Consider the following 21,451-nt stretch of genomic DNA (forward strand, 5'->3'; position numbering starts at 1 on the left):
TATGTGAGATAACAACCTAATTTATGTATAACACAGTGCGTTTAGAACCAGAGAGTGCTCTCGGAGACAACACAATAGAAGAAGTACTATCACCAGAGAAAGGTTTTGATATATTCTGATTTTATAAATGAAACACCTTTACCAGCTAGTTATCGTAAAAATCTCATGAGCTTGAAAGTACTACTAGTTTTTAACCAAATATATCGCGTTTGACTTTTACGCATAGTTTTTAACCAAATATATCGCGTTTGACTTTTACGCACTGTTTTTAACCAAATATATCGCGTTTGACTTTTACGCACAGAGAGAATGCGGGCATTTCAAAATTTGATAAAACATGGCCGGTGAAGTCGTTTAAGAGTTCGACTGGTATGGCCTTTTTTCCACGGAAATAAATTAGACTTAACTTATGTCGTACCGGCTCAAACTTTGCCATATTTTCGTCACCTCAAAATCTCTTAGAGCTGATTAGATATCTGAAACAATGGATTTTCTATCTTTCTGTTATTGATTTAAAAAATCAAAGCAAAAATTTTGCTAGCTAAATAGCATTAAAAATAAAAGCTAATATAATTTTGGAAATTATCTTAGTTTTATTCGGAACAAAGAAATTTTACTCCCATAGTCAAATTTTTTTTGTGGCGTACTATTCAAATCATTTGCTTGTTAAAATTATTTGCCGGTCCATATTTCCGCCGGCCGATATACACACGGTGATACTTGTAAAACGACAACTCTTATTCTTCATTTTCCCTTACACATTATTGTATACCCTAACTATTTACACAACGAAAAGTAAAACTACACACACACGTACAGCAAATATTATTATCCTCTTAACACATTTTACAATTCACAACATAAATTTAAATAAAACAGCGCAAATATAAAGCACTGGGCTTATTGTCGATATTTTTATCAAATTCGTGGTGAGGACGAACATTTATTAACATATTTACATGTTTAATAAACATTGTATAACTACGAAGAAATATAACCTCTAGAAAACGCACTTATATTTACAATATATTCCCTTCACATAAATATATGCAATGATGAAAAGTTAATTTTTTACGCTGTCCAATTGAGACATGTATAAAGTTACAAAAGACTAACAGGGAAATTCAAACCGATGCAAGAATTTATGTAAACACTACCCACGAATACTTAGGCGTACACAAAAAATTTTAAATCCACTTAAAGTGAAACAAATGTCAACTTTTTGATGCGGCGTGAAATCTTACTCTACCTTAATTCCAGTCTCATATAAACCTCCTAATCGATTTTTTATATTCTTTTTTGTTTTTGTTTTACTAGCTACACTAGAGTACTGCATAATTGACCCTCATGAGTGTTAGTTTTTTTCAAATTATCAAATGACTATAGATAAGGTATTTGTAACAAGGACTGTCTATGCCGTATTTCGTAAGAAAATTTCTGATATAACTCTAATATACAGTAGTGAAACGTCGTATACAGCATACATGTACACGTCACGTCGTATACAGCATACATGTACACGTCACGTCGTATACAGCATACATGTATACGTCACGTCGGTTTTTGAAAGTGTTCACCTAGATATTCCTATCACCAAATCTTCTACTTTTTCTTCATTTCGTAATATATTTGACTTTACTGTGCTTATGTTGTCCATCTAGAGAAAAGAAAGTAGTAAAAAAAAGTGGGTAAAAAATCGAGTTTAAGAAAATGTTTTCAGGTAAAAATATGAATTCCACAGACGCACTTCCATTCTGAAAATAGACAAGCGGTAACCAATGAGACTTGAACCTTAGGAGAAAACAATGTTGAGTTAAACAGTTTTAACTTGCTACTCTCTCATATCTGATTGTAAGGAGAAGTGAAACTTTGAAAAAATCTCCCTTTTATCAGTAAAGTTTTATACTACGTTACACCTCCCTCCACCCTAACAATTGGCACCCCTCAAAAAACTACAAAAAATGATATTGCCAAAAGAAATTAAAAACACATTAAACGGAATATAAAAATCTTTTGAAACAAAGCAATTTAGGCCGTAAAATGAAAATATTTTGTAAGTTATCAGTTTTTCAAATCGTCTTTAGTAAAAGTCCTGTTTTTTTCAACTTTTTAACACAGCTAAATAATAAAGAAATGTTATATTTTAGATACAAATTCTCACCATTTCTGTAATATCTAGTTCTAATTCTGCCAGGTGCGCTTGTAGTGGTTCGATCTCACTTTCAGTTATACTGAAAACAAAAGAACACGATAACACGCACGTAATTACAAGACACGTTTTGTATTAACAATTCTATATTTTATTTCAGCCTCAGTTGTCAAGGTTTAGTGAAATTCTTATTTTAGCTTTAAAGTTGCTTAGAAGCTGCTAAGCGCAGTATTTAAATTTTACGCGATTCTATCAATGTTTGCGCTTAAATGTAATTGTTTATTAAACACAAAAATTGTTCCTTTTACGACGTACTACAAGTGTGCCAAGTTTAATTCAATTTAGAAAAGCCTATAAAAGTTATTCCCCCTTCCGGTCACATATTCCAAAATCTTCAGATAGAATTGAGTTACTTGTTAAGCCAAATGTCCATCTCGGCCCTTAGCAACTCGGTTGCTCATAAAAAACGGGTACATAAAGAAAAATATAAGAGAAACAATAAAAAAAACATAATAGGGCTATGATCTTGATCTAAGAACCGAATCAATTAAAAAGTTCAGCTTTTTAGACATAGATTAAAGTTTTTACCCATAAGGGCATCAGAAGCTAAGTGTAAATAAAGATTTTTGGTTAAATTTTCAAGAACACTACAACAAAGATGCGACAAAAGGATAAGAATATCACCTTTGTTCTGCTTTGAGAGCTTTTTCGTGTTCCTTATTTTCATCTTTCCATATGTTCAGTTCTTTCTGCATGCTATCAATGTCTTCCTATGGCGTGAATAAAAACATCGAAAAATTTGCATTCAAATCCACCTACAATGTTTTTCACGTCTACTAGCATAGATGAAACTGAAACTAAACATGTGTTATAACGAACACACCTGTATATAGTCCATTATTTTACCCAACGGGTGTGCACTCCTCACAAGATGTTGAATGCTACCACGTAATTTCTCAATCTTTAAGGAAAAAGACAAACTTCCACACAAGAAAAAGAAAAAGTTGACAACAAAACTGTTGCAGATATACATTATGTCGCACTCAACACACAATAATATGTTACCTCTTTCTCAGCTATCTCTCTTTCTTTTTTACGAGCTGCATCAAAAATTATAGGTTTTTCCTACACGCAATATAAAAGATGAAGTGTATACAAAGCAATCTTGGTAGAGCTTTACCCAGCAAACCTTAGATAAATTGTCGCAAATTTTGCGATATTTTGTTGCTGTCTTGTCTATATTGACTGGCGATAATTTTTTTTCGAAAAATCTAAACCAAGCATGCTGTGAAATTATACCTCTTGCTTATTGTTCTGTCTTGCGTCAGCTTCTTTCTTACTTTCCAACATTTTGCGAACTAAGCTGCCTATAAAATAAAAATGCGCATGAGTAATAGAGATTTTTTAAAAATTTACACGCATGCTCACTGAGTCAGATCCAGAATCCAGAAAAATAATTTATAAATTCGAAAGTGTAAAACATCAAATTCGGTATATGTATATATTTATTTCTTAAACAAAAAATGATACTATACCGTGTTCTTCTGTATTGATGAGATCAGAATTGCTTTCAGATGATTTCTAAAACAAACAATAACATATCAAACTCTCTCGCTCCCTTTACCACCAAAAATTATTTCATGACTTCCAACTTCCATGGCTTAACTGATGGAGAAAATACAGCAATTAGCAGGTGTAAAATTTTGATATGACTTAACAGAAAAAAAAATCATTTCTATTGTTTGTCTATCGATACTTCTAGCGGTATGACTTATTCACATGTTTAGGTTTGTCAAAGTTTCGAGAGATATTTCTTTCACTAAGATGTGAACTTGAATTATGATGGATAATAATGTTCATGAAGGGTGATGTTCAGAAACCAATCTGTTACTTACAACTTCGAGCAGATTTTGTAAGGATGGATCATCTTCTACAATAAAAGTGTCATCTTCATCGTCATCTTCCACTCCATTTCCTGTGTCAATGATCACTGGTGCAACTGGTTTGCCAGAAGTTACTCTAAATACGGAATGAGACAATGTTCATTAGCACGAATGAATCATAACCAGATATGGTGACTCTTTCTATTCGATCTTCATTTTTTCTGCATACGCAAGAATTCTTTCTCAGCGCTAATTATGCTTAATAAATTCTTAATTTAGTCTCACACTGATCGTATTCTTAAATAACTAAATAACACGCGTTTTTAGGATGAAAACAAGCTGCTGGTAGCTCAGTAGGGCCTTTTACGTGAAATTGTCTGCAGATACAAACAGATATAAAAAAGACCTCCACATGTATGTACAGTTATAAAAAACTGAATTTTCCCAGTCTCGTTGAACTTTCTTAGTTATTCCCTCTCAGACTTCTAGTTATGTTTACGCTTCTAATTTTTTTTCATGTTTCTACAACGTGTACTTTTGAAACAAATTAAGTGTATGAAGAATCAAAAACATTTAGGCATAGGACGCATATCAAAAAAATAAAATTCACCTTTGTGGTTCTTCTGTAGGTTCACTTTTCTTCACTTTCGGAGGTGCTGGTCTGGCACTGCTGGGACGAGCAGGACGACGACTACAAATTTGAATATTTAAAGATATCACATTCTGACATTGTTTCATTATGTAGTCACTACAATAACATATTGCAAAAGTTATCAGACTTACACCGCTGATTGTTGACGAGTAGGTGGTTGGTTGGAATCAGTAACAGAACTTTTAGATCCAGACCGATGTATCTCATTTTCTTTATCTGATATATATGAAAAATATGCATATGATTTCCTCTTGATTCACCAACACTAATCCAAGGTTTTCTGTTTTTTCACCTTGTTTGAACCTTTTCTATGTAAAATATCTATAGTAACATTCCTTTTTTTCTAACACAACAGGTAAGACTTTAGAGAAAGTTAAGTGTTTGTTTTGAAGACAGAAACGTCTTTCATTTTTTTATTAGAGGGATAATGTCAGCTAATATATCCTTGTTTAATATGCCAATACTTTTAATTGAAAAACAATGCTTTAAAGGCTAATGAATTATACAAGAAAACTACCTTGGTCTGGAGTTTCCTCATCTAAAAAATAAAATAAGTTTAAAAGCTTTAGAACCATTAAACTTAAATTCACACTAAAAATTTTTTTTTGAACTTCAACTGAGTTGAACATGTTTTTCTTGCTCTTCTGAAACCACGTCATTTCTTATTATAAAATTTAAACGCAGTTTGACACGAAGGAAAACTGGAGATACTATACTTAGTGCTATTGGCGGTTCAGACTGCACAACCATCCAATAAATTCTTACCAGACAATGGCCTTCTTTGACCTTTAGCTGAAGCTGGCCTTTGAATGCTTCTGCCACTTCCCTGATCATCTTCTTGCTAGCAAAATAAATATTTCGTTAATAAATTATGTTCAAAATCTTATTTATTTTTCTTTAATAGCGGATGGTTAGAGAAGAATTGTAACCTTAAAATATAAAAGAGAAGACGTCTAGTTATTATTTGTTAAAGATATTAGGATATAATAAGATATCACCACCAAAGTGGATCAACGAATATGATAATTCTTACCTCATCATCATCAGCATTATTGGCGCTCTAGATGAAATAACAAAAAAACTTGATGCAAATGAATTTTAAATCAAGAACATAAGGCTATATGGAAGTCCCACACGTGCAAAAACATTTTAAGGTATGAAAATATTTGTACAACAACATTATCTGTTTTCCTTCAGTTATAAACACTCCGTTAGGACATTAAGCATTATATTTATTTATCCATTTGAAGATGAAAATGTCGACATTAGTAGCTGTAATTGATTTTTAGTCTAACATTACAGTAACATGCGAGGCTTAAATTTATTGTATAATAGTGAAAAAAATGTTATTTTTAATATTTTTAAAATATATCTGCTTAGAGAAATAAAGCATTCAAAAAAAATTTAAATTTAGTAAAAGTATCATATAAAAATTCAACACATAATAACACTGCATTCTTTTGTTTCAAAACAAATCATGTAAGGACATGTACTTAGAAAAGCCAATGTTAAGCCACGTAATAATAACCTTGGATGTTTTTATATTGCAGAAAACTGCATAAATTAGACTGCATTCTCTGAAAACACAAAAGAAAAAATATGTTTTTCTAGTAAAATACACTAAAATACATGAAAATTAACGAATTGTAGTGACCTGCGATTTAATTTTAATTTATTTACCTCAGTATTATCAACATCAATGTTCTAAATAAATATCAAAAAATAAAGAAGATAAGTACAAAAAGAGTGTGTGAGATACACGAAACTTTAAAAGTTGTAATTTCATCTATTTCGTATATCAGTTCTCCTTTATATGGTATTATTAGGTGGTATTATAATATTTAAACTTTACAAAAAAAAATTTAAAATTTAAAAAGATCATTGTGTTTTTTAATTTTAACTAACTTATTCTTCTTTCCACAAAATTAGCACAAACACTGTAAATAATTGCTTACAACAGAATACTACGATATAATTTATTTCATTTTCTATCTTCATTATTACCAAAGTTTATCCATTCTCATTAAAAAAAATTATATATATAATCACTGTAATCAGCCATAACCCCAAGCAAACAAGAAAGTACTTTTTTACAATAAAAAATATTACAACGACAAAGTGTAGCATTTTTTTAAAGAACAGCCAAAAAGATATTCAGGTGAAACATTGTGTCATTGTTTATGTGGTTGTCCCATCAAATAGATTCAAATGTTTCTTTAACACACTTTTAAGTTCCAAACATTTTTTAATTTATTTTTTGTCAGAAGAATAGATGACTGTCAAAATAGGATAAAAAAGAACGTAATTTCATCTGTTTAATCAAAAAGAATACAATATTTCTTATATTTTTGTTCAACATGACAACAGGTTAAAGCAGCATGGAAGTCATATTTAGCTTTTGATCTCAAATTAAGAAGCCGAAATAATCTGACGATTTTTAAATGCAGTAAAAAAATACAAAAAAGTCATACCAAAGACGTTTCTGATGTTCTTTCTTTTTTCTCTCTATCCTTCTTCCTTTCTTTGCTTTTTTCTTTATCCTTTTCAGATCTTTCTTTGGACGACCTTTCCTTATCATCTCCACGAGACTTTCTTTCTTTCTTGCTCCTTTCCCCATCTTTCTCCCCATCTTGATCTCGAGAACTTTTCTCCTTATCTTTTGAACTTCCTTCCCGTTCCTTGGAGCTTCCCTCTCTATCCTTAGAGTTTTTCTCCCGATCCCTAGAGCTTTTTTCTCGATCTTTTGAACTCCCTTCCCGATCCTTAGAACGTTTATCTCCATCTTTTGAGCTTCCCTCTCTGTCTTTAGAACTCCCTACACGATCTTTTTTTCTTTCTTTTCTTTCCTCTTTCTGAAAATAATAAGTAGAAAGCAATTCATTTTTGTGCATATTTATAAATCCAGTATTTACAACATTAAATAACAACAGCTTTGGTTATGATAAAAAGAGATCTTAGTATGTCATTTGAAAGCTTTTCATAAAGCAATTTAGATTCTTATTTAGTATTAGGGAAAATAATATTTACTGAAACGAACCCTTTTTCTTACAAGAACAGGCTGCTAAAATACCACTATATGAACAATCTTTCTTAATTTTTTACCTTCTCTTTTCTCAATTTAATGTTTTTCGGGTGAAGTGATGCATACGCACAAACAGGATTTACTCACTTAACTTTTTACAATCAGCACCCCTCTAAATTCTCTCTTAATCGTTAAGATGCATAAAAACAACACCTACAGGTCTATCCTCTTTACTCCTTCCACTCCCGTCTCTGTCTTTTTTTCTTTCTTTACTTTCCCCATCATTTGCGTCACTTTTTCTATCCTTACTGCGCTCCCTATGTTCTCCATCTTTCTCCTTCTCTCGTTTTCTTTCTTTATCTTTTTTCTCCTCCTTTTTGTCATCTATCTTTTCGCTTCGCTCTTTTAACTTTTCCTTGCTGCGTTTTTCATCTATCACTTCACCTTCTCGATTTTTTTCTTTGCTACTTTTTCCATCATCACTTTTACTTGCAGAACGAGAACTCTTTCTGATATGAAACAATAAATATATTTTATGAGCCAGTATATTTACACAGAAATTTTAATGTGCATAAAAACTTTTATTCATGCATTTTATCATGGTCAAAAATTGTATTGTAAAATAATATAAAAATCGCTTGTTGTTACTTTTCGACAATTTTTTCCAACTATCTACAAAATTTTTAACACACAAGATAAAATTGTAGCAGCCTTATTATATGATGAGGTAACTCCAATAGCACTTCTGTTGGTGGTAACCACAAAGCGATCACATATTTTTAAAACTAAATTTTTTGGTAATACATTTCCTCATTTTCATGCTAGCAGTATCTTCGAAATGTCTATTTGACGGTGTGACACAATTTAACATAGCTATAGATATTGTTGACACATTACTATAAAAAATGTTGACTAAGATATTTATTAATCTTTGATTCCCTCTTTTTAATGCACTAACTTAAATACTGGAAGGATACAAATGTTAAAAATTCTTAATTTAATAAATTCCTTAGTATATACTTTATATTTCATAAACTCAAACAAAAATTTCTACAACTTAGTCAGTAAAAGGTGGATAAATTCAGTGCAGGTGACTAATATTTTAATCAAATAAATTTTTCTACTGACTTTTCTTTGCCAATTTTATGAACAATAAAAGATTTGTGCAAATAAAATTCAGCCATCCTATTTGCATTTAAAGTTGGTTAAAAATGTCACAAGATAGAAGTGCATTGATGATTGATGATCATTTGTTAAAATACCATGTAAACAAACCATGAAAACTTACTTTTTGCCAGATGGTTTTTCGCCAGATAATACTTTCTTTACGCTATCACTTGTATCAATCTAAAAACACGAAACACACAAATTCACTATCCACAACAAATAATTGGGTAGCTGTTCATGGATATACAGCAACTAGTAACTATGGGCCAACAAAAAATCTGTTTAATGTTACTGAAATTAAATCTTTTTGAGTTTTGTGAAAAACATAATGACGTATACGTATGACGTATAAACAAAAAAACTTACCTTTTTTATACATAATTTTCCTAGCGCTTGCAAAAATTCATTTGTTTTTTCTGGCTCGTGCCCAGCCACAATTTTTGACGGTCTGACACTCAAAGTTTCACCAAGAGCAAAGCCTACAAACAATGTTAAAAACTTCATTACGTCTTTTTGAAAATTATGTAGTTTATAAGCTCAGGTTTTTTTTATAACACGATAGTTCCTGTTTTATGTAAAATTCTTTCGTTGCATCAATCTTGCATCAACGCTTTTTCTCTTTTACATACACAAAAAATAATGCTTATACTAGTTATCTAAAAATATTTAAATAACAACTGGTTAATGGCAATAATCATCAACGTACTTCTGCAAAAGCTTACTTTTTGAATTGTTACAAAACATTATTTCTAACCTCTACATAAAATTATTCTCCAGGCATCAAACTGTACCCTTCAGAAAATTTTGAACGTTGACTGCTGCTGTCAAAGCTTTAAAATTCATTTTCATTTAGATATTACATAGTCAAGAAAATGGCTGCTTTAAGGAAGTAGTATCGCAGAAAAAATGTGAATGAGGGACTTCGTATGCAGCAGGCTAAAAAGTTCATCTTTTGCTAGGTTGGTAAAGCATTCCAAAATTTGGAAGGCATAAATACTGACTTAAGATTTCTTGACTGTAAAAAAATACAAGATGAATGGGAAAAAGATTTTTTTTCTCTAATCAAAGAAAAAACTTAAAACATCTGGACTGACACTAAGGTATAGTTCACATTGTGAAACTGGACTGGGATATATACTGTCAATCAAAATAATTAAATGTGGAGTAAAAAAGGCATACAAAAAATATTTAAGCTCTCAACTTACCAATACAGTCTATTGCTTTTTGTAGAAAAGTTACTTTTGCGTCTTTCTCCTAAAGAAGCAGTCACATGAAATCATAAAAAGACATAATTGTACACAAGACTTTTAACAATTCTTCAAAAATACCTGCTTCTTATTTGTGTTAAATTAAAAGTCTATCCTTTAACTTTGTCACACTACCATACAACACTACACTCCCCCCCCTTTTTTTTTTAAACGACGAGATGAGGACCTAATATGTAAAAAATTCAATGAGGGGGAGGGGGGAAAGCAAGGAGAGAAAATTTCAAGGGGGGGAGCAAGTGTTATATTTACATTACCTGTAAATGTTACGTATCTGCAATTAATTTATGAGCTTTCAACTGGTTATGCATACTTTATGATTAGTTCATTAAATAAGCAATTATTTTATTGGTGTTTATGAGTACAATTGAGTTGCTTGTTTTATGAGTTACAGATTCATAAAAATAATACATCTTGACAGTTATTTTATGGAAAGAACATTAACTGGAAAAAATGAAATTATTAAGTGGGGAACCAAATCACTAGGACACTATGAACGCTTCTTACACAGACCTTATACAACACAACACTTCATACACAGGTCTCGTACAACGTACATTTCACTTCCATCAACAAGACTCTTACAGTTAACAAAGGAAGTGAATCTCTAGACTTTTTCCAATCAGAGTAACTTTCTTCCAACGGCCTTTCACTAACGGCCTTAAAGATATTTTATTTCTCACATAGCCTAGCTTTGCTTTTGGTTTCTTTCTTACCTAGTTAAATTGCCTGTGGAAAAATCCACTTAATTGGGAAGACAAGCATTTGCGGAGATATGTTTGGTGATGTCCTCAGTGACCATACCAAAAAAAAGGTTGCAGAAATTTGTTAACTTGTGCATCTGTAGTAGCTTGAAACAATGACAAAAATAATGTGTAGGTTTACGTGCTCTCGACAAACACTTCAGGAGATATCGAAATTCAAAGGTTTTTTCATTACATCGTCAACCTGTTCCAAAATGAATGGTTTGATTTTGACTATATGTTGAATCCATAGTACTTGTGCGAATTCGGAGATATAACAACAAACAAACAAAGAAATTGGCCGCAATGGATGAGGCATTGAAACTATTAAATGCTCCAAGCCATTAAATCTCTAGTGCTCAACTACATCATTAAAACAGTTTATAACCACTTGTGGTTAAATTAAACCATCATAGAAAAACTTTATTTAATTTTTTTCTGCATCAAAGTATTTCCCTGTTTTTGCTTTAAATTTAGGGGGCACGAGAAACATAAAAACTGACATTTCGCAAGGAAATAGTGCGCTAAAGACTACATTGAGAAGAAGACATGTAAAGTGAGAATGCTATAAATATGTTACTATAAAATATGCGGTGGTATAAATTCCAGCCTAAAGTAGTAACTTATTTTGCTAAGTTCAAATGTCAACAAAATTTTGCCAACTTGAGTTACAAAACTGCTACAGTGTTTTAATAATTAGGAAAATGTGACGTTATTGTCAAAAAAGCAAGACAGGTAACATTGTTAGTGAAATAAATCTTAGATGATAAATAAATAATATAATAGTCCTGAAAATGTTCACAAAAAACACTTTTTATATCTAGAGTGCCAAATTTTATTAAAAACGGTAAAGTTCAAACCCTATAATTGACCAAATGACCTGATTTTTTTAGAATAAACTCACTGAAAGGAGTACTATAAAAAAAAACTATAAAAAATTTAAAACAATCAATGCAGTGAGTTAGGCATAAAATTATCACCTCAAATGTACAATAAAAACTTTTTTTAAAAATATGTAGGCAAATTCAACAAAAAAGGCAAAGTTGAAAACCTTGAAACTTTCATTCTAATTGACCAAATGACATGATTTTTTCAGCTTAGGTTCATGCACTTACTTACATAAAATGTCGTAAAACTATAACCTATACATAAGCAAAAGAACTAAAGAAAACTTGTTAAAAATTATTAAATGTATAAAGGAATCACAATTGTTGTCAACGTCTGGTTTTGGTGTATTATTGACACACTTATATTAGTGAACGACTTATCAACTGATATTCTTCTCATTTCCACCTTATTCACTAACTGAGGAACAAAACTATGGTGATTTCTAGTTCCAGGAATCTGATTTACAATTGAAAAGTTGAACAATTGGCAGCACTCAACTTTTAGAATATAAAAGAAGTTTATACAGTGTATATTTGCTGCACACCAATTAAACTTTTCTCAGGTGTGTCAATTAGTTTGGTTGTATATTAGTAAAAGTCAAACAATTTTTTTAGTGAAACTGTAGAAAAACTGTATTTATTTTATTCATTCATTCTGAAGTTCGACTTTCTGAAATTTTGCAAAAATAGGTCAGTAGAAAATTTCCGAGTAAAAAGGATGGGATTGAGCAAAATAGGAGATTGTTATAAAAAGGATGGGTTGCTTTATATTTCAGAGCAAATTATTGCTTCTTAGGTTACGAACCTCAAGTAAGACAGATTATTACCAGCTTGTCAGCTTGTATTGAAACACAAATGTGTCCCACAAGAATTTTTCCTCTCTGAGCATCTTGGTAACTATTTTTACTTTACTTTTACTTTGCTGTTATAAATTTTATTTTTTAAAAAGATAAGATAAGTGTTCAAAAGCATTATTTAACTAACTCGTAAAGTAAAGGTGTTTACACCAAAGTTTACAAAAGTGAATGTAGGCAGAATTAAGGTCTCCTCAAATTCCTGAAAAGTAGTCTGCGAAAAATAAAATTTCCACAACATTACATAAGAGAGAAATGAAGACGCTCCACAATATCAATTTATAAATACATCGATGTTACAAAATTTGGTTGAAATGTAGGCAAAAGGCTTGTTCTTGTTATTTGTCTCCGCGCTAGAAGTGCACAGGATTCTGTTTAACGAAGTTTGCTGTTTGTGACAGTTCTGGCTATTTCCTTTTTTAGAGGGTCTATTGAGTTACCGAATTTCACAAATTTTAGGTGGGGCTTGTGGTCTTTTTTCTTCCTGTCAGTTAGTTTACCCCAGACTGACCCATTAAAATTGAAATTTTGAGGAATTTCCGTTTAGGAAGATCTCACAAATCAATTCTGAAAAAAAACTGCATAATGTGTAACAAATATTATTGCCTATCTGAATAGCAATATGATAGACAGCTCTTTGTAAACTTTCTTGTGAGGTTGTTTACATATATAATATACGTCTTGTTAAATTTAGCCTTAAAACAGCAATTGCTCATATTTTGTATTGTTTTATAGTTTGCAGCCGTTACTAAGCTTGTAGCAATCTTAACTTTCTAAAAATACCAGGTATTTTTAGTCAAATTTGATGGTTAAAAAAGGCAAATGGAATTAGTAAGAACACAATTAAATCTGCTAGAACTTTTTCTTACTATTAATTTGTTTAGCTATCTAACATTACTTTTTGGTAGGTTCCATTATATATTATTAAACAAAAAAAAAAAAAAAAGAGTGGCTTCTAATGTCTTTAAATATGACTTTTAATAGTCATGAAATTACTTACTTACTAGCTAGCTAGCTACACCCAATTCCTGTTCTTACAGAAAAAAGGGGGCTAAAAATAACTTCAAAACGACAATTTGTTGGGCTTTTATCAGATAAAAAGATATTCGCACAGGATTTTTTTTATATTTTTTGCAGAAAAGTTGTCAAAACGTGACAAAAGCTTATTGCTGCTTGCAACGAACAGTCAAGATGAACTGATAATTAGCCTATAACAGAATATATAAGTTAGTCGATGCAGGATAATTAGAGGCTACACACAGTACAATTAGTCGTTAAAGGCTTCTTTTTGTTCTCTACAGCTAACTACGACTTTTTCATGTTTTTTCCTTGAAATCAGAATAGTGCGTTGTTTAATAATAGGGCATACTGGTACAGTAAAATTAATAACTTTTTTGCACTATCGTTTCTTGTTCCTTTTTTTTGGTTTTAATTGTACTACAACTTTATGTGGATCTATATATATAGATGGCTATGGGGAGATCGATAACGAATAAAAGTGTGGAAATTTAGGTAAAAAAAAAATAAAATACCTATCGTATAATTAGCTGTATGAGCAGGTAGATATACTGTACACAATGTGTAAATAAATATTCTGCATGGGATAACTATTCTGTTACTGGCTAATTATCAGTTATCCTTGAGTTCCCAATTTGCTTAAGATCTTTCTTGAACTTACCCAAAGTGTTACAAAATCTTTTTCTAAGATTTCTTAAAAAAATACTTGATTTTTATAAATCTCATGAAAAGGACCATTGATTAGAAAAATTTATGGACCTTTGATCCGACAGATTTATTAATTCTGTGTTTACCCTTCTTGTCTCAACTTGTTGAATTGAATTTGTGAATCTGAAATTTCAACAGTTATATTTTCAACTTTTTGGATTTTTTTAAACAAAACAATGACCAATCAGTTTCCTCAAAATAACAAATTGCAACAAATCAGACTCTGCAGAAAAGGATAATACATGATCAACTTTGTTGAATTTATTAAATTGATTTTGACAAAATAAATTCTGTATTGTCCACAGGTTTCAAAATCATGTATCGCTTGATTAATATGTTAAGGCTAAAATACACAGTAAATTTAAACGGCCTGTTTAAATGTAAGATAAAAAACTTATTGTGTAAACAGGAAAGATGTACAGTTTTTTCTATTGAAATTAGCAAAATGATTAATGAGTTATTGTTTAAACTAAAGATTTAAGCATATTATTTAGGTTTTCAATCACAACCAGTCCGCTTTTTTTCTTCTACCATTATCCCTTTTGCTGATATAGCATTACCGCAATGAAAGGTATACTTGTTCTTTATTTGGTATTTATTGTGAAAAAAATTTTTAAAAAAACTTATACCTTTTAACTCAAGGTGTAGACCTGCAACTAAACTTTTAAGTTTTTTCTTACAACTGAAGGGTCCGTTTAAACTTACCATGTATTTTAGCCATTACTTTTCACAAGATATCAAAAGCCAGCTTGATTAAATTTATATACATATATTTATATAAAAAATTACCTTGTGCATCACATGTCATTGATTTGTATTTTTTTAACACATTCCCTTTTCAAATCAAAGAGGTAAAGAGAGGTTACAGAGACAATAATTAAACAACCTGGTGTTATTCAGTTTATGGCAAAATTGTATTCTTGTTTATCATTGTTAAAACGTACTTTCTTTTTCAGATCAACTGTTATCAAACCATGCACCATCAACATTTTCAAAAATCTTCAACAAAAGAGTAAATTTTGAAGGCCTAAAAACTGAAATATTTAAATGCCAATATGAACTTATTGCTGAATTAATTAACAATAAACTACTTTATTCATTCAAATTGAGCTTGTTCAGAAGTTATTATATTCGAATCATCAAGTTTATACATAACAAGACTTGCATTCTGGAGTTCTCAAATTTTCCTAATCAGTTTTAACAATATCCAGTTAAAGTTTCAACTGTTTTTTAGAACTTTTATTTTTATTTTTTATTCGTCGAGTTGTATTTTAACATTGCAGGTTATTTACAATAATAGTTGAGAATCGGGCTACTCAGTGATTTGTTTACCCGATAAATCTCTGTTTTCAAGGTCTACTTCAAAATTCCGATTATTTCAGGCTAATGATGAAATTCTTCAAGCTGCAGGGCTTCTTGTATTCAAATTTAGTTGTTTATAGCATGTGTTGATTAGGTTAAAATTAAAATCAGCATACCGTAACATTTGCAGAGTTCATTTCATCCTCGCTATAAAGCCCATGCATGGTCTGATTATTCTTTATCACTTCAGTTATGACATCATGCAGGAATCTGAATGGTGGTTTGTTCAGCAGTTTTTCTGTAAGTGGTGGTTTCTTTATAGCTTTACCCAAAGTATCTTGTGTTTTTTTCACTATTTTTTCATCCATATTAATTTAGAAATGTCTGTTTAAATCAATGATTATATAACTAAAAAACAAAAAATATTTTATGTCACAGCACTGTGAAGTAGAAATTTAGGACTTACTGTGAGGCTATGACGACGGTATGTAACATTTTAAACAAACTGTTAGTTCAGAAAATAAATAGTTTGTGAAACCAGCTTCTTAAAGGATGTCACTAAGTTTTATTATAATTACTAGTCGATATTAGGAAATTGAAGATTGGCAAGGCTGCAGGAGTATCAGGTATTGTTGGAGAGATGGTAAAAGCATCTGGATATATTGGAGTTGAGCTTATTACAAGTCTTGCTTATCAGATTATAAAGGATGGTGCTATTCCGTATGAGTGGCGCAGTCAAGTGTAATAGTAAATTGTTTCAAGGGCAAGGTTGATGCATTAGAAAGAGGTAATTATACAGTCTTCGAATTTCAGATATATTTGCTTCGGCAAATAATTGCCGAAGTAACTTCGCAATTTTTCAAAATCACTTCGGCAGTCCTTCGGCAGAAAAAATGCCGAAGACAATGGTCAAAAGCACTGAAAACCTTCGGTAATTGCCTCGGCAGACTTCGGCACTTTATTTTTTAATCTGAAAAATGATAGAAAGTTAAAGCGAATGAAAAGCAAACGGATCTTTAAACGGATCTTTAAGATCTTTAAACTTGTTTAAAAATTTTTAAACAATCTAACGCAATTTTTTTGCTTTTTATGACCTTATTGGACCTTGCTTAGTATCTTGTGACTGACCTTTTAGAGCAACCTAATTACTATTTTTATTGTTGAGTGCAAAATTATAAAGACCTCGCTCTGAATAAAATGCTTTCAATTGAAATTAGAGTAAGAGGTTATCATGCTTACAGCACCGCCTAAATGTAACTTTACATGCAAGCGAGTTTTACAACCTCATGTAACGATCTCATGTCTACATAAAGAACCTGCACATATCTTTTGTTTCCACACGAACTTAATTGCTTTCTATTGCTATCGTCGTGTTCGAGTCATAACAATAAGATTTGATGAATCCTTTTGTTGTCACATGCAACATGCATGTTAATGTTTAAAAGTGTCAAAGATCGCGACGGCTATTGAAATATATTATTTTAGAAAAATGAACGAACAAAACATGTTAAAATTAAATCATAACATTGATTTTGTGTTTTTGAAATCCAATGGTCTTAATATTTAAAAAACTAATGTTATTACTTTTTAAAACTTTTAGTAATATTTCTTTATCATTGAAACATATTTTTTAACATCCAAAACTTTTAAAAGTTCTGCTATAAAAAGCAACGTTTAACAACGCAAACGGAAAAAACCTACGTTGAGGACTTTTCCTTTCATGATAAGATTTCAAAAACAAATTAAATTTTGTTCTTAAACTTTTAAAATACGATCTAAAAAAGCTTTTCTATCACTGTTCTTCGTTCTTAAATTTTTAAAACGCGACAGAAAAAAGCATTTCTATCGCCGCTTTTTGTTCTAAACTTTTAAAACACGATCTAAAATTTTCTCTCGTTGACCTCTTGATGACTATAGCAATTAAATATAACAATGGGACATGCACAGTTCACATGAGCTAATTAAACTTCGCGAACAAGACATTAAATCTATTGTTTTCAACATGCAAAAATAGCTCATGTATTTAACAATAGGTTAACAATAACAACAAAAGTTCTGATGCTACTGAAAGCTCATGCAAAGGTGATAACTATTGCGTACATGTAAAGTAACATTCGGGCAGTACTGTACCTTTGATGGCTTTAATTTTGTTAGTTGGTCTAACGTTTTTACTGTTAGGCTACTTGCAGTTGATTCTTTTGTTCATGGCAAATCGCCGCATTTGTATAATCTGCAAAAATAATGACGCATTTTGATTAAAAAAAAAATAGAGGAAGTTTCAGCAGAAAAGCATTTAGTGATGATTACAAAACCATTTAAGTATATAATCGCTAAGAAAGCATTGTCGTTTCACTGTTTATCAGCCTACCCTTGTTTCTACGGTGTCAATTCTATGGTGTCAAATTGCTAGTGTTTTTTAATGTTTTTGTGCAGTGTAAAATCTAAATTTAAGTGAAAAATATTTTTACAGACTATAATTTTGTTGACAATTTTTCGCAGCATTAAAATTATATATTTATTATTTATAACCGAGTAGGGTGTTACGACAAGCGCATCTTGAATTTTAGTTTCATCGCAACAAATTACCATGAACAAAGAATCAACTGCAAGTTCTCATTAAAAAGCATACATGATCTGAATATCATGAACGTCAAATACCGTCAATCCATGGTATATACAATTTCTATGGCAAGTTGAAGGTGAATTTAAAAGCTAATCCCAACATCAAACTATAGAAAACATCTGGAACTGAAATGAAGGTCATTGGCCAAACAAATCAGCCAGTGTTTAAACCTTTTTTCAGTGTACGACTGGAAAAATATCCTTACCATGGCTGTTTTCAAAGCGATTGGGGCAGTCTTAGACCCATTATATAATTAGATGTTAGGAGAAAATTTTCCAATCAACTTAGCGAAGCAACCAAGTGGTAAAGACCAAAGCTGTTGCTTTATGATGGACATATGAGCCACATTTCTATACCAGTAGTTAGTCTGTAGTTATAACATTCATTTGCTCAAGTTTCCTTTACAGGCACAGACATTTCCCCTGCCTCTGCATATATATGTTGATTGTGCCACTCAAATGGTTTCTTAACGAAAATGTTAATCAATTGACCTTGCTAAAAATGTTGACAGGACAGAATTTGTAAATTTATTAGCAAAGGTTTGACACAAGGAAATTATCAGAATAGTGTGGCCACTAAACCAAAAAAAGTACAACATGCCCCAATTTAATGTCCTAATTGTCCAAATAGTCGTAGTCTAGTCAAAGAAGCACCTAGCAGTTACTTCAAACAGGTGACAGAAAGTATTGGGTTATTCAGCCATGCAGTTTTGCCTCAGCCACTGCTTGACAAACAAAATAAAAATAAGTTCAACAAAAAACTACAACTTGCTGCATAAATATAACAAAATGAAAAACAAGAAGAAGTGAAAAGCAAAGTGAATAAAAAAACAATAAAAAATGAGGAAGAAAAAAGTGAAGAAGACCCATGCAGCAAGAAATTAAAGCATCTAAGGATTTTGATTATGAATTTATTATCATGAATCAAAGCTAGAAGACCTGGAGAATGCTTACTATGTCGTTGTGTAATCACTCTGCAAAGAAAAAGATCAATGTCTGTCAGGAAAGTTTCTCATCAGTCGCATTATAATGTGCATTGAACTGATCATGCCCTGAGTTTTTAAATTTTTAACCTTGATAACAACATCTTGGAGCCAATTGATGGAATTGATTAAGACATCATCCTGATTCATCAGGTCACTGCAGGCCCATTAATAGTGTCAAAACTTTCAGCAGTATCATACTGTTTGAAAAGTGGATGTCAACAATTACCAAGCCAATAGGAGATTGTACAATAAATTTTGAATTTGCCCATAAATTGAAACTTCAAGAATTCTACAACAAAACGTTTTTTTGCTCAGAGATAAATAAATAATTTTTCGTATCTGATGTTTATTTTTTTAAGTTAATACTAAAACGTTCTGAATAATCAATTTGAGTTATTACTTCAAATAATTTACTCCTGTTATTTTAACCCTGTCCCAGCCTTTTAAGGAAACAAAGAAGGTGGGACAAATAAGTACTACAATCAAGATATTTTTTATCCATCGGTACAAACATCAGGTCCAATAGATATAAAATAGGACAATTGTAATCAATATGGTCAATACTTTATGACAATCATAACATAGGGAGTGTATATTTGTAAGATTCTTTAACAAACAGTCAACTAAAGAAAATTAATTAAAAAATTCCAAGTCATTTACTTGCGAGAAAAAGCATTATAAACATTTTTTTCTTCAACCAGTTAAAATTTTATCCCCTGCAAAGATTTAAAAAATAATAATGTGTTGGAAAAAATGTATTTTATGAGAAATGATACGTTCTTCTTTTTGTTTCATTCTACTTCTTAATTTATTTTTTAAATTTTTATCTTAAAAACTTGTAATATAAAAATTTCAACTTCATAACATTCAATGTATTATATACTTGTAGGGCACCCCTTTTTGACATCTCCAATTGCAATTTATTACAGCCCAGAGGATCTAATTACATTATCATTGTCACCAATACTAAAACCTGCGTAATAATGGGTACCTCACCAATAAGAAAATTTGTGCATGGATGGCGGGACACGACATCTTAAAATATATTTTTATATTTATAATTATTCATTGAATAAAAAACAAATATATATTACGATGAAACTAAAACTTAGGCAAAACAACAATGGAAAAGATATATAATTGTTTTTAGACATTAAGATAGCTTCAGCAACCCATTAACATAGAAAAAATGTTCGAGAAATTTGTTTGTTCAGATATTTGGGTCAGTCCTGCAATCCAGTATTTTAAGCGCCAACTAACACTGCAGCAGTTTTGTAGTTTACATCATCAAAATTTTGTAGATGTAGTTTTTTGACTTAACAAATATGTTGGTAAACCCACTACTTTCGTTAATGATTTATGCTTCAACACATTTTATAGCAACATATTTGTAACGCTGTCACTTTATACAACACCTTGTTCTCAATGTATAGGATCTTTTTTCAAACTTTGCTTACAAATATTTATTTTCAACTAGAGAAAAGTATGATATTTATAGGTAACATAAAAAGTATAAAATAATATATACACAATAAAAAAATATTAGTTTACATACATAAATACACAGCGCATGCCCTTTCTCCAATGATTTAATTTAACCACAAGCAACAAACTGTTTTTATTAAGTTTAGTTGATGTGAAAAAAATATGTTAATTAGTTTTTTGCTAATAGCTTTTAATGTTCATGCATTGTTGTATATAGTAGAGGAAGCAACTGCAATATGCTCTAGAAAAAATAATTTCTTTTTTGTTGTTGTTCTATTTCCAGCCTCATTTTTTCACATACGATCCCACACAAGTCCTACGGACTTCTTATGTGTGATCTTATTGAGGAAAATAATTGCTAGCTGAAACATGGTTAATATATTTCAAAAGTATGTAGAATAGAAGTTATAAAGACATCACTGGGGTCCAGATTTCAGAATAGAACCAAGACATCAATTATCTTTAATTAAGAAGAGGGAGCTGACCTTCCAAAACGCATGGGAGCAAGTTTGGGTCATTTTTCAAACATCTGTCACCATTTATAGTTTGTCTGAAAACAATTTCTCAAAAATAAATCTAGCTATGCTGTTCTGTCTGGATTTATACGTGCTAGCTAGCTTTAGATATGTATATAGCTTAGCTAGGATAGAGTTTATAGAGCGAAGCAGAAACAACACAAACTGTTCGTACCTGACCAGAGTTGAACAAA

At 30.9% G+C, this 21,451-nt stretch overlaps 1 protein-coding gene across 2 annotated transcripts; it reads right to left on the bottom strand.

Moving 5' to 3' along the window:
• Nucleotides 1-814: 814 nt before the first annotated feature.
• Nucleotides 815-21,451, bottom strand: LOC130621826 (TRAF3-interacting protein 1-like). Of its 2 annotated transcripts, XM_057437180.1 has the most exons (21): nucleotides 21,433-21,451; nucleotides 15,826-16,057; nucleotides 10,079-10,127; nucleotides 9,240-9,352; nucleotides 8,995-9,053; nucleotides 7,924-8,215; nucleotides 7,156-7,536; nucleotides 6,365-6,388; nucleotides 5,718-5,744; nucleotides 5,450-5,525; nucleotides 5,202-5,222; nucleotides 4,816-4,900; nucleotides 4,643-4,723; nucleotides 4,045-4,168; nucleotides 3,685-3,730; nucleotides 3,449-3,516; nucleotides 3,215-3,274; nucleotides 3,033-3,110; nucleotides 2,834-2,919; nucleotides 2,162-2,231; nucleotides 815-1,657 (listed from the first exon to the last, which is right to left on the bottom strand). In XM_057437180.1, exons 2-21 carry the CDS (start codon nucleotides 16,015-16,017, stop codon nucleotides 1,574-1,576), a joined length of 2,016 nt encoding a protein of 671 aa, XP_057293163.1. In that variant the 5' UTR covers nucleotides 16,018-16,057; nucleotides 21,433-21,451; the 3' UTR covers nucleotides 815-1,573. The 2 variants fall into 2 exon arrangements, with proteins under 2 accessions (XP_057293163.1, XP_057293164.1); XM_057437181.1 differs by lacking the exon at nucleotides 6,365-6,388.

Source organism: Hydractinia symbiolongicarpus, chromosome 12, assembly GCF_029227915.1.
Source record: "Hydractinia symbiolongicarpus strain clone_291-10 chromosome 12, HSymV2.1, whole genome shotgun sequence".
Classification (NCBI taxonomy): Eukaryota; Metazoa; Cnidaria; class Hydrozoa; order Anthoathecata; family Hydractiniidae; genus Hydractinia; species Hydractinia symbiolongicarpus.

What these genes read in the sequence shown, in the direction of transcription:
- LOC130621826 (XM_057437180.1), bottom strand. Translation starts at nt 16,017, where the DNA reads ATGGATGAAAAAATAGTGAAAAAAACACAAGATACTTTGGGTAAAGCT. An exon ending in AAATAATGGACTATATACAG is followed by an intron (nt 2,920 to 3,032) that starts GTGTGTTCGTTA and finishes TTCACGCCATAG; the next exon opens with GAAGACATTGATAGCATGCA. An exon ending in AACTAGATATTACAGAAATG is followed by an intron (nt 1,658 to 2,161) that starts GTGAGAATTTGT and finishes TCTTTTCTCTAG; the next exon opens with ATGGACAACATAAGCACAGT.